A 12,110-nucleotide genomic window follows, 5' to 3' on the forward strand; every position below is an offset into this window, starting at 1 on the left:
TCTGAGCTTACTATATTCTTTAGCATTCGTGACTCTTCAAACTAACTCATTGGAAAACTCTATTTTTTCAGCACAAAACTACAGTTTAGAACGTAATCCAATGTTCGGAATGATGTAACTGGATGCTTCTCAAACGCAATTACGTGATGTTTTGTTGTTGTCCAACTGCCGGTTCAGTCGACTTTTGAACGCACACACGCGGAAAGGTTCAGAATTTCGTGCCAAAATATGCCAAAAGGGGGTTTGCTTGGCTTGCGGCCAGCATCACACTTGTTGGAGACCAAACACGTTTTCAACTAAGTAGAGTCACTCGAGACAAAGGTCGACAACTATTCTTATCACGTGAAAATGCGCTCGTTGCTTGAACCGACTGTCTCTCAACCGATCTGCGGGTGTGACAATAAAAGTGCTGAGTCGTTGAGCAATGATTTATGCCATCAAATGGCGCTAATAAAATGCAATCCACGCCGCGTCATCAACATGTGTCGCGTCCCCCGTAAATTGCGCGCTGCGTGTGATCGAGCACGTGCCACCGTCAAAGTCGGACCGGACTGGAATCATTCATGAACGCAACCACCCATGAATGAACGGAGTGCATTCATAATGAATGGCCGAAAAGCGATTGTCGAATGAGAGAACAAAAAGAGAAAGAGAGCATCGGTTGCTCAGTTCTCTTGAGCGGCGCTAGCGACGCCTGGTGGTTGTAGGATGAAACACTTAAAACAGCATGAACATAACAAGCTCTGATGAAATTCGCTTTGACGTCAATTCGTGGAATCACCTAAAAACGTTTGAAGCGGAAAGATGCGTGTTGATGTTTTTGGAAGAAATGACTCAGAGGTCGTTGGATACACACTATGTTTGCTTTTTTGTTGAACTTTATCTCAGTTTATGAACTGATTGGGGAATTAGTAAGCTTTGCCTTGATTTTGAACCCTTTCAGACTTGATGGGTCAAATCGCCGCTGTTGTGCTAACTTGTCGTACGTGCATTTTGGTCCAAATTGAGTTAAGAACGCGATTTTGTGAGGCGAACAATGCCTCACCTTTTGACCTACACAGATTCAAAAAAATTTTTTGTATACATTTTTATTTAGCTTTAGTGTGTGTAGCTTTGACCTGAAGTTTGCATGGAGTTTATATTTCAAATTATGAAAAATTTGTTTATTTAAACCTTGCAAAAGAATCAATCGACTGACTGGTTTTGATCTCAAACGAGATAATTAAGTAGATAGAATGTAGTTTTCAAATGGAAACTAGCCACCCAAGTGTTAAACCAAAAACAAGATCAAGTGCAAGTGTCTTGTTTGCTGATTGTTAAGCCTCATCTACAATCAAACTCACGCGAAACCTGCGAAAACAATCACCAGGTTGATCCAGATATATTGAGTCAAACAAAAAAAAAGTATAATATTGCATCAGGAACTGGTGAATTTTTATCAGATTTTGGTGTAATTTCATTAGGTTCACAATTTTTATGTAATATTACTCAAAAAAGAGGTAATATTCAACTTAACAAATTTTCAACATTAAAAAATTCTTTTTTTCCGTGTAGATGAGGCTCTAAAAAATAATAATGGTAAACAGTGCGAGATTCGCCTGCTGGCGAGATTCCCTGTTGTTGACTTCGGGTTCCAGCAGTGCTTGTTTTTGTTGTGATGATGCGCTACTACTGCTGCCGGGATTTGTGTACCACTGATAACAGCACGTACATTGCAATCTATATTGACGTAACGACGGCGGCAGTTGCGAGCATTCGGCCATTGGCTGATCTCCCCTCGGAAAACTGCCTCAATCCAACCGGAACCAGTTGCATATATGCGTTGGTCATCCGTGGGTCATTTTTGGGACGATCGAGGGACAAAGGATTCTCTTATTTGTTTAAAGTGGGATCTCTAGGGCACTGATAAGTCGAAGACAATTGGTCAATAGTGGCCGAGATTTTCTCAGAAATTCAACAGAGAAGGACCATGAACGACGATCACTCCACCGAGCCATTGTCCTCCCGGAGCAAGTTTAGTTGCTTCCAGGGAAGCTGTTGGTACTGACTTGAAACTGTTTAGCAAACTGCAAGATATTAATTTTAGTTCCGATTCTTTCAGGATGATACCCGTGATCCCCTGCAGTACGGCTACCAGCGGGTCAACACGGCGGAAGGTTCCATGTCCACGTCGACCACCGGAACTAGCCTGGACACGATCGTGCTCGACACCAACGCAGACGACCTGACGGGAACGCCCAGCAGCCGGATCGGTGCCCAGCGGACGTTCAGCCCGATCCTCGAGACGGACGACACAAACCCCTTTCTGGACCCGCCGACCAGCAAAGCGTCCTCCCAGGGCGGTGGACTGGACAACGCCAGCAAGGCCAAGAGCAAGTCCTCGCTGAAGGGTTCGCGCGTGTCCTTCGACCAGGAAGACCAATTCGATGCGAGTGATGAGGGCTTCCGCAAGCAGCGGGAACACTTCCAGAAGCACAAAAGCCACAGCACCTCCGAGCACAAAAACCAGCTGATAAAGGTACTCCTGAACTTCACAAAACCCACAATGAATCAGATACTAACTCCCGCTTTTCCCGACTCATTCCCAGGAACTCCGCCACCTGCTCGCCACCGACAACCGCCGCCAGTTCCAGGGCAAGAAGCATGTCTCGCTAGACGTCCAGAGCTCCAAGGTGCTGGAGGAGCTGCTCAAGGCGTCCTCCTCCGAGGACGACTTCGAGGGCAGCCGCAAGCAGTTCCAGGAACGGAAGCACAAAAGCCTCGACGCACGCCACATATCGTTCAAGTTCGAGAAGGAACCGTCCCCCTCCAGCAGCGACGAAGACTTCGAGCCGTCAGCTTCGCTGCTGAAGATCGACGCCGACATCACCAAGCCGGTGATCATCGACATGAAAGTAATTCGTGACGACCGCCAGCACATGACACGCCAATTTCACGCCAATCTTGTTGCCCATTTTCAGGACCTGGATTCTAGCGAGGACGAGGACTACGTCTCCTCGCGGAAACAGTTCCAGCAGAGCAAATCGATGAGTACCGACTCGCGCAAGAGCATACGGTTCTTCGAGATGGAAATGGGCACCAAGGAGGAGAACATCCGGTCGGCGGTCCCGTTCGTGCGGCAAATCACCGAGGACGGCAAACCGAAGCTGGAAGTGTACCGGCCCACCACGAACCCGATCTTCATCTGGACTCAGGTAACAAAGCTACCCCTTTACGTACAGGATCAAACCATGCGAAAATGTGTGCAATTACATGAACCGTAAAGCTTCCGCGCAATCAACCGTGGCTCGTAATTCCAATTTGCGGCTTTGATTACAAACAGCTCGGGAATCCTTGTTGATAGTGGCGCGAACTTGGCCGGGGTTCACATTTGTTGGTGTAACCTCGGTTGATCGTCGTCGTTCACAGCTAAATTTGCGTCATTGATGCTAGATGCTGACGGGCGACCGCAGGGCGGGACACTTGTCGACGACGTGATCATATTTGCTACGTGGTCAAGCGTTGGACAGAGAGGATGGAGGATGGACTTGTTGTTCTATGACGGATGTTGAAACGAGCAATACGTATGAAGTTGGTGGTTGTTTCGTGATCCGTTAAGTATAATTTTGTGTATTTTTTCAAATCTTGAGCCCTTATGTGACATTCCAAAAATATTATTGTTGGATAATCATCATACTTTAAAAGCTGTAGAAATAATAACACTCCAAAAATATAATCTTTTAGGCAAGTCTTCAGAGATTAAAAACAAAATTAGAATCAAAAAGCACTTTACCATAGTTACTTTTCAAAAGGACACAAGTGAAAAATAAACAAATTTGCCTCCACGCGACTAAATCATGTAATCTGAAATTTAGACTTCAGGATTCGAATATGCATTCAAATTTGCTCCAAATGGTCCCAATATTTGATATTTGCATGCAGATGCAAAATGCGTATTTTGCATTTTTATCACAGGCTATCAAACTTTATATAATATCGGAATTATCATAAAGGTGCAGCTGCTCAAATTTGTAGTCATTGATGGATTCCATGACAAATCGACTAGTCCTTTAGGGCTGATATTTTGCCCCTTAAAAATAATAATTCCGCATAAATATGAAATAGTCCGCAATTTCCAAATTTCAATCTCTTTTTATTAAATAGTGCACTTCATTGGATTCAAGATGTGTTTTTTGTTTGTTTATACGTTTTAGATTTGAGCATATCGGTCACATTTGATCTTTTCAAAAGTAAGATTTTTGGAAAGATCGCATGATTTGTCATGTTTCCTTTTATAATGTCAAATGGACTGACTGAATTGAGAACAATAAGTTTCAAAGTCGATTTGACACGGAAACCGTCCATTTGGAATGTGTTTTGGATTAATTAAAGCAAAAAATTGAAATTGAGGCTAAAGCAAATTTTATTTAATATTTTTTCTCCCCTCCTTCAAAGCTGTCCTCAAAAATAGGTAGGGGGTTAGAGTGGTAAAAATTATGAATGTTAAAAAAAAATCTAATTTAAAAAAATAGTACAATTGACAGTAAACAGTCTATTTCGAATATTTAATCGTGTTATATTAAATTTGGCAATTTTTCTAAATTTTGAGTTTTGGAACCACAAATTGGAAATACCTGCACTCTGGGATTTCTTTTGAAGGCTGTATTTTTTTTTCGCGACAGCATTTTACTATAAAAATGTTAAAAGGTTTAAACAGATACTTTTTGCTTCAAATAGAAAAAAGCTTTAAATTTGGTGTTTAGCTTTTTCCTTTTATTTAAAGGAACAAAAACAATATTTTTTTCAAAAGTCTTTAAAATGTTTTATGAAAAAAGAAGTAAAATCAGCTGAAAGCAAATGATTTTTCCTGCTTTTGTTATAACTTTCAGCTCGTTTCAAATAATATTAAATATAAGTAAAATGGCCGTGTACAGATCGGCAAAGAGTAATTTTCGGCTTTTTTTTTGTGAAAACTTATTTTTTGAAAACTTATGATTGTATTTACTGTGCTAAGTAAAATGGAGGGTTAATTTTATATTTCTTCAAGATTGAATTTTGATGGTCCCCGCGAAAATTGGCGATTTTCAGCATAAAAAACCACTTAGCTTGGATGCCTTTATGTATAATAAAGTGGACAAAAATCTTCCTGGTTGTTTAACATATGATTTTATTTGTTAAATATTTAAGCATTTTTTACGCTCCGTGAAATTTTCGTGAAATTTTTTGATTTTAGAAAGCGGTCCCTGTGAAAATTGTATTGCTGATTTTTTAAATCACTTTTTCCAGAAAAAAAATTGGGTTTGTTTTAGGGGACATCAATGTCAATTCTACAGAGAATTTCAGAAAGGGCAAAAAAACGTCGACAAAGTCATATTTTTTGAAAAAAAAAATTAATTTGCAATAAAAAAAATACTTTGTTGAATTTTTAATGAAAGTACCGTGTTCAACGTATAGCCATACTTAGTTGATTTTTCCAATTTTTGAAAACGTTGCCCATGTTAGTCACTCTTTGAAACAAAAAGCTGAGCAAATTCCCTAAATTTTGCGTTTTGAACATTTTTGAAGCGGCCTTTGGTTGCTGAGATATGGCCATGCAAAGTTAGAAATATAGCCTTTGTTTTTTGATATCTCTGGAACTAGTGGCCCGATTTTCACCGAAAATGTTTTGTCTGTTCTTTTAAATGAAAAATATTTTTCTGAAATTTTAAATCCAGCTCGGCATTTGAAAATTTCAAAAAATAAACGTTTTTAGCCTTTTCTTCAAGTTATTCTAGATCATACCATTTCGAAGTATTCTGTACTGAAAAAAGAAGAAAATGTTACAAAACTTTCGTTTTTTAACATTGATAATAGGAACAATAGTTCCCGAGGTGATCAAAAAACGAGGGTAATCGATAAACTGCGACATAAAAACATAAAACATATTTTTTTAAAAAAAGAGCCTTCCATACCAAGTTGAAAACGTTGCTTTTTTATATTGTGGTGACTTTAAGGTAAAACGGGACACCAGTTCTTGGAGATCTTCTGTTCAACTTAAATCAATTTTGAATTCAACATATTACTTGCTATCGATCTATTTGGCGTCTGAAAAAATAGAACTTCGTAAGTTACGTCATTTTCCTTAAAGGTGCTTCCAAAAACTCAAGTCGTGGTGTCAATATGGCGCTGCATTCCCGTATCACCTTAACTAAAGCGTGGCCATGGTCAACCTTAATGCATTTTTTTTCATATCCTAGATAGTACTGGCGTTTCTTTTTCAAAAGTTATTTTCGTACCAACGAAGAAAATTTGAAAATGGCCATTTGGATATTTCCAACGATTTGATATTAAATAGAGTTTGTTGGGACATTTATCAAAGTTCAAATAAAATAATTAGAAAATAAGTACAAAAGTGTTTGTTTGGAGATCAATGAGATAATTTAATTTTCAAGAGCCATTGGTTAACACCGAAAAATGAGACACCAAAGTAAATTTTAAAGAGTTTTTTTGTTGGGAAAAATGGGATTTGTTTAGATTTTGATTAAGCTAAACTCAAATATCACTCTATAGAACGGCTTTTGAATTTGATAAGGTTTAAATTTCAAAAGCAATTAATAAATAATGCAGTGAAAGCTAAACTCCCACTCAATTTGCTAACGTGTTCGTTAGCTTAGTTCGCCCAGTTCCAATTACTGGTCCAGAGATGAGCGCAAATCCGACATTTCACACTCGGGGACTGATAGTGGCAATCAATTACTCACGGAGCGGCACGTGATAGAGAGTTCGTTCGTTCGGCCGTTCCTCGTAATGCAACAACATTCAAAGTGCGCTTCACTCTGTTTGTTAAATATAGTTTTCCAATTAGTCGGTTCGCTCGAAAGTGTACCGATAAATTTGCTTCTCACGAGGAGAGTGGATAACTACAGTAACTCAATAAAGTGCAGTCAAATCCTATAAACTACTGCAATTTCGCTCGGCTGGGTGGCTTGTGTTCGCCATTCCGCCAGTATCGCCATAAATCAATCCTGGGCGTCGATTGTCGAAGAAGACGACGATGATTTGCCACACCTCCGCTGCTGTTTGCCAACCTGCAGCTCCAGGTTTCAAATGGCCACTTTTAATTACTTCCTCGCGCTTATCATGCCACCTGGTGGAGTCTTCCACATGCCAATCCAGGGTCGGCCCGGGGTAAGCGCCATCAATTGCCCGTGTTTATTGTTATGGATTTGGTGCGCGAGAAGTCCAGTCCAGAAGTCGGGAAAGGGACGAAAGATCCTGGCTCAGTCCGTCTCGCTCTGGTGTAACGAGCAAAAATGGCATTTTTAAATCCTGTACTATCAGTTGTATAAAAACAATTGCCGATAGACGGGCCGGCTCAGTCTCCGTCCGTCGGTCACTAAGCCTGGAATCGATCGATCAGCAGCAGTCGCAGTTGTGCCAGCCAAGTTGTTCAGTGCAGCTCCAGAGCTTGCTTCTTGGACGGACGTGGTGTTCCAAGTGAGCGAGAGTGAGGGCTTGAGGAAGCGCTCAGGATTGTGCCAACCAGCAGCGGTTCAAGATCATTCGAGGGGACTGTTTTGTGACCAAGAGGTCAGTCCGTTTGGCGGCAATTTTCCGTGTCGCCGGTGAAAACAAAGATCGATTAGTGGGGTGCTCTAGAAGTCTCGAAAATATAAATATTTGCCAAGATGATTAGAATGTGAATCGCGTTACACGATGGTGCAACTGTGTCCACGTTACACGATCGTTGAGGAAAAAAATATGTACTCTGGAAGACGTTTGAAGGTTAAAGTGTGATCCAACAAGCCAATTTTGCTTCGAATCCCTACTTGGAGTGCAATTCACCTCCCAAGAATCGGTTACTAGCGACTCCAGCTGAGCTACAAGTAAATGTCAGCGGCAGAGATTACTGCTGCTGCCCACACACGTGCCCGGTGACCTTCGTTATTTAGGATGATTCGAGTAATCAGTCCCGCGGACTAGCCGGTTCTAAAGGTTCAGGCAAGATTTTTGTGAAGCAAGAAGAAACTAGCGAAAAGTGGGTCGAGGTCATTACGGCAGAGGGGTCTTATCAACGAAAAGTGCGATGAACGTGGTCTTGACCGAAGACTCAGGGGGTGAAACGATGTGGACTGCATCGAAAAAAAAAATGGTTTTTGGCATTTTTTGTGATTACACGAGTTGGATGAAACCTAACGTGCGTGAAGTTCATCCTGAGCAATTCCAGCCCAAAACAGGAAATTTTTAGGCACTTTTTTCTCGACCCCCTCCGATTCCAATGAAACTTTGTAAACCATGTTAACCTACACTTATGTAAGCCATTTTTGTGTATATGGAGCCAGTTTCACTCGATAATGGCATTTGAGAAGGGCGTAAGTGTTTTAAATATTTTTGACACATTCTCCGGCAATGTACACCTTAGCATGAAATTTTGAAAAGCGTGTATGAGCTATTTGGATATTTTTCCTCGATTCTAGACTACTTGAAGCTTCAAAAATCATGGTTTTCATTAATTGATCATTTGAATATCATTTTGTACAAGTTGGTTAGGTTATGCATCAATTCGTGATAAAATCATCGTTTTAAAACATTTTTCTAAAAACTCGTGGTTTTCAGCGAAAAAAAATCCAAAAATTATTCTTTTGATTGCATTTTGTAGGTTTTTAGTTGTACTAAACGGAAATGTCATGGGTTTGCAGTTTATCTTAAGTTAAGTATTTTTTCAAACTAGTGTAAGTTTACCATTTTATTGCGTTGCAACGTCACGAAAAAGGGACATTTGTTTATGTCAACAAAAAACTAAACATTCAATCATTTTGATAATTCGGATGCTCTTTGTACTTGGAAAGAGCTTTCAAATGCAATCTAGAGCGACATAATTGGTTGTCTCGATCCAAAGTTACAACAGGTTTAAGTTTGCGTTGCAACGTCACGAAATTTTAAATCATATTGGTCACATGGCAAAAAGGTGTATGCGTAGTTGGTTGTTGAAGATAAAAGGGTACTAAATATTATATATTTTTTATATAATGTTTCCGAGCATATTTACAGAAGAATTGTACATGGGTCATTCACAAATTCCGTCATTTAAGTTTGCATGCAACTCGAAAAAAAAAGTATTTTATGAAACTTGTTGAACAAATCAAAATAGACCGATGTTCACAAGGGGGAAAAATTCTAAAACTTTCAAAAAAGTAATCACGTGGTTACTGGATGGCCCCTTTATGAAAAACTGATTTACGTGAGAGTTCATTCTAATACAACGCAACGATTTTTTTTATCCCACACCCTTATGTAAGTCAAATTACTGTGAAATTCATTAAACAATAAAAATCACGTGATTCGATTGTTTTTTTTTCACAAACTTTTGTCACTCTGTTGTTGGACGAACCCTTACTTAAATAAGTTGTATGCAACGTTTTGTTGTTCACAATTAAAAATGTTATGTTGCGCAGTTAAACAGTTATATTATTTCCTCAAATTTAATTTAAAAAGCACAAAAGTCAACAAAATAAGTTACTTTGTTTGCAGATCACCCCTTAGGGGCCATGAACAAACGAAATGGGCACTTTATTTATAAATTCAAAATCAGCCCTCCTGAAAACTTGAAGCTCCTCACCTCCCTTCTAAAACTTCCACGTGTTTTGTAAGTTGCCCAAAACCATTAAAATAATACGTAACAAAACATTTATATTTTTAGACCCCCTCCACCTCCTGGAAATACATTTCCGATACATTTTTTTTGTATAAATCCTCGAACCCTCCTCCCTCCCCCTTGATATTACGCCGTTACGTAATGCATGGACGTCCCGTTACATGGATAGAGGAGGGGAGAGGGGGGGGGGGTTGTCCTTCGTGACAATGGAATAATACAAAAAAAATATTTTGAAAACCCTTTGGAAAACTTCGTAAATCGTACTGCAACTGTGAAAGCAGAATAGGGGGAGGAGGGGGGGCTCTAACATGGGCGGGCCAATCAATTCACATGTCTTTGTACTGTCTATTAATGTCTTATAATCAAATCTTAACCTACAGTTGTTCAGCCTAACAAAAACTATGATTTATTTTGAAACTATAATTTCGTGACGTTGCAACGCAACGAAAAACCCTGTTTTCAAAAACAGAGCGTTGCAACGTCACGAAATGTAAGCGGTCTTCAAAAATCGAGGTTTAATTTTTCGAAAAACTAATGATTGCATTCGATTTGTTGGCCAATTTTACACTAAAAATGGAAGAAGAACTCCAAATTTGCCGTTTAACAGAGCAGAGTTAATGGCGAAACATGAATTGGGTCAGGATTGAGAAAAAGTCACGCGTTGCAACGTCACGCTACATATCCCCCTCTCAAAAATAGAATATTCGCTTAAAATAATGTTTCAACATTGTTTCTTATAGGAAATTTAATGTACTTTCCGAATCTGTAATAACATATGTACCTTTTCAATGTAGTTTTTGAGTTACAGCCGAAATACTGGAAAAAGAAAAGTCAAAGCGTTGCAACGTCACGGCGGAATGTGTCTTTTGTAATTCGGATTTTAAATATTTCTGTATCTCGAAGCCGTTGCATCGTATCAAAAAGTGGTTTAAGGCAAACTTGTAGGAAATTTGACGGGCTTTCCGATAAAAATACACTGAAAGAAAAAAAACACGTCACATCTATGAGATTTTCTGATTTTAAGTTTAAAAGTCAAATTTGAGGGGGAGCCCACATTTTTTTTCGTTCGAAATTTTTGTGAAAATAGCCTAAGATGTTACAAAAAGACTACAGTCCTAAGTCCAATCCTTGTGAAGTTACAGCGGTTTTAAAAATAAAAAATGTTAAAAAATTGGGTTGAGTAATTTTCATACACTTATTGAGCAAATCCATATAAAAGTTAAAACTATTTTTTTATTTACCCAGAGATGGGCAGGAGGTCCTATTGCTTAAAAAATAGATACGGTTTTTTTTATTCAGCCAAATTTAGTATTTTGTTCCAAAACATGCAACTTTAAAAAAATAACATTTTCAAAACTTTTCGTGATTTTTAACAATTGTTTGACGCAAGTGAACCTAAGCTTTTAAGAGAAAAAAAAAGTTTGTGTTCAAAAATAATGTTATCAAATTCACTGGAATATCAGACCTGAAAAGATTAATCAAGTGAAGAAATGAAATAAAAAAAAGATTATGAGGAAATCAACTATTTTTCGTAATTGCCATAATATAGGATTTGCTAAAAACACCAGATCGGTCAGAAATTTCTTATTAAACAAAAATTTAAATTAAGCCCGAAAATTTGTATGAATGTTGTAAAATTTACGAATAGCTTAAGTTTTTGTTTTTTGTTTAGAGAATGTATGAAAAAAGTTTCATGAAAAATACAGTGCTAAAAAAAGCAAAAAAAAAACAAATGTGCGAAGAAAAATCATCGGAACAAATTTCCCGTCCCGGGAAAAAATCCCGGGAATTCCCGAGATTTCCCGTAAAAAATATTTCCCGGAATTCCCGAAATTCAAGCGGAAAACAAACATTGTTTTAAATGCTCTGAAGAAAATAATAAATGAAGCAACTCAACCTAATTTTGTTCAATTCAATTTATTGTTCAGTTCATATAGAATTAATCAGATGATCAGAAAATTTTATATCAAGATTTTAAACCCCTTCCCACCAGAGCAAAATTGAGTTTGTTTTACGTTTTTTGTTTATCTTTTTGTTATCATAAATATTTCAAATAGGCTTGTGCAAGAAAAATTACATTATTTCGTTCAATTCAAGAAATTCCAATTTGAAGTAAGAGAATTATGGAGCACTGGTGCAAAAATGGGTGTTAGAGGGTTAAATATGAAAAAAAATAAATAAAAATGGAAGACTGATTGTGGAATGCTGTTCATTTATCCTATAATCAAAATCATGATTTTGTGCTGTAAAAAACTTTTAACCGAAGTCAATTATAAACCTAGAAACCATGTGGCAAACAAACACAAGAAGTTAGATTTGTAAGGAAAAACTAAAATAAATTTTCATTTTTTTCAAGTGCTGAAACCAGTAAGACTTGTTATAGAAAAGTTATTTGTCATGAAAAACACAATTTCTGCATGTTTTTTTTTTCTTCATTTCAACTTTATGTGTCAAACCACACTCTCTCAAAATGCTCACAATTGCAAGTTTCGAAGAA

General features: G+C 38.2%; 2 protein-coding genes across 2 annotated transcripts in view; one reads left to right on the forward strand and one right to left on the reverse strand.

Annotated features, from left to right (window-relative positions):
- The window catches only part of LOC6036207 (RING-box protein 2), a 96,468-nt gene that overhangs the window by 65,978 nt on the left and 18,380 nt on the right, over positions 1 to 12,110 (reverse strand). The window lies entirely within an intron of this gene.
- The window catches only part of LOC6036204 (facilitated trehalose transporter Tret1), a 30,681-nt gene that overhangs the window by 3,711 nt on the left and 14,860 nt on the right, over positions 1 to 12,110 (forward strand). Inside the window, exons 2-4 of the mRNA XM_038264092.1 lie at positions 2,102 to 2,518; positions 2,589 to 2,894; positions 2,961 to 3,194. Coding sequence (XP_038120020.1) covers positions 2,102 to 2,518; positions 2,589 to 2,894; positions 2,961 to 3,194 — 957 coding nt within the window. The remainder of the gene's footprint in view (positions 1 to 2,101; positions 2,519 to 2,588; positions 2,895 to 2,960; positions 3,195 to 12,110) is intronic.

The sequence above is a fragment of the Culex quinquefasciatus genome, chromosome 3 (assembly GCF_015732765.1).
Source record: "Culex quinquefasciatus strain JHB chromosome 3, VPISU_Cqui_1.0_pri_paternal, whole genome shotgun sequence".
Lineage (NCBI taxonomy): Eukaryota > Metazoa > Arthropoda > Insecta > Diptera > Culicidae > Culex > Culex quinquefasciatus.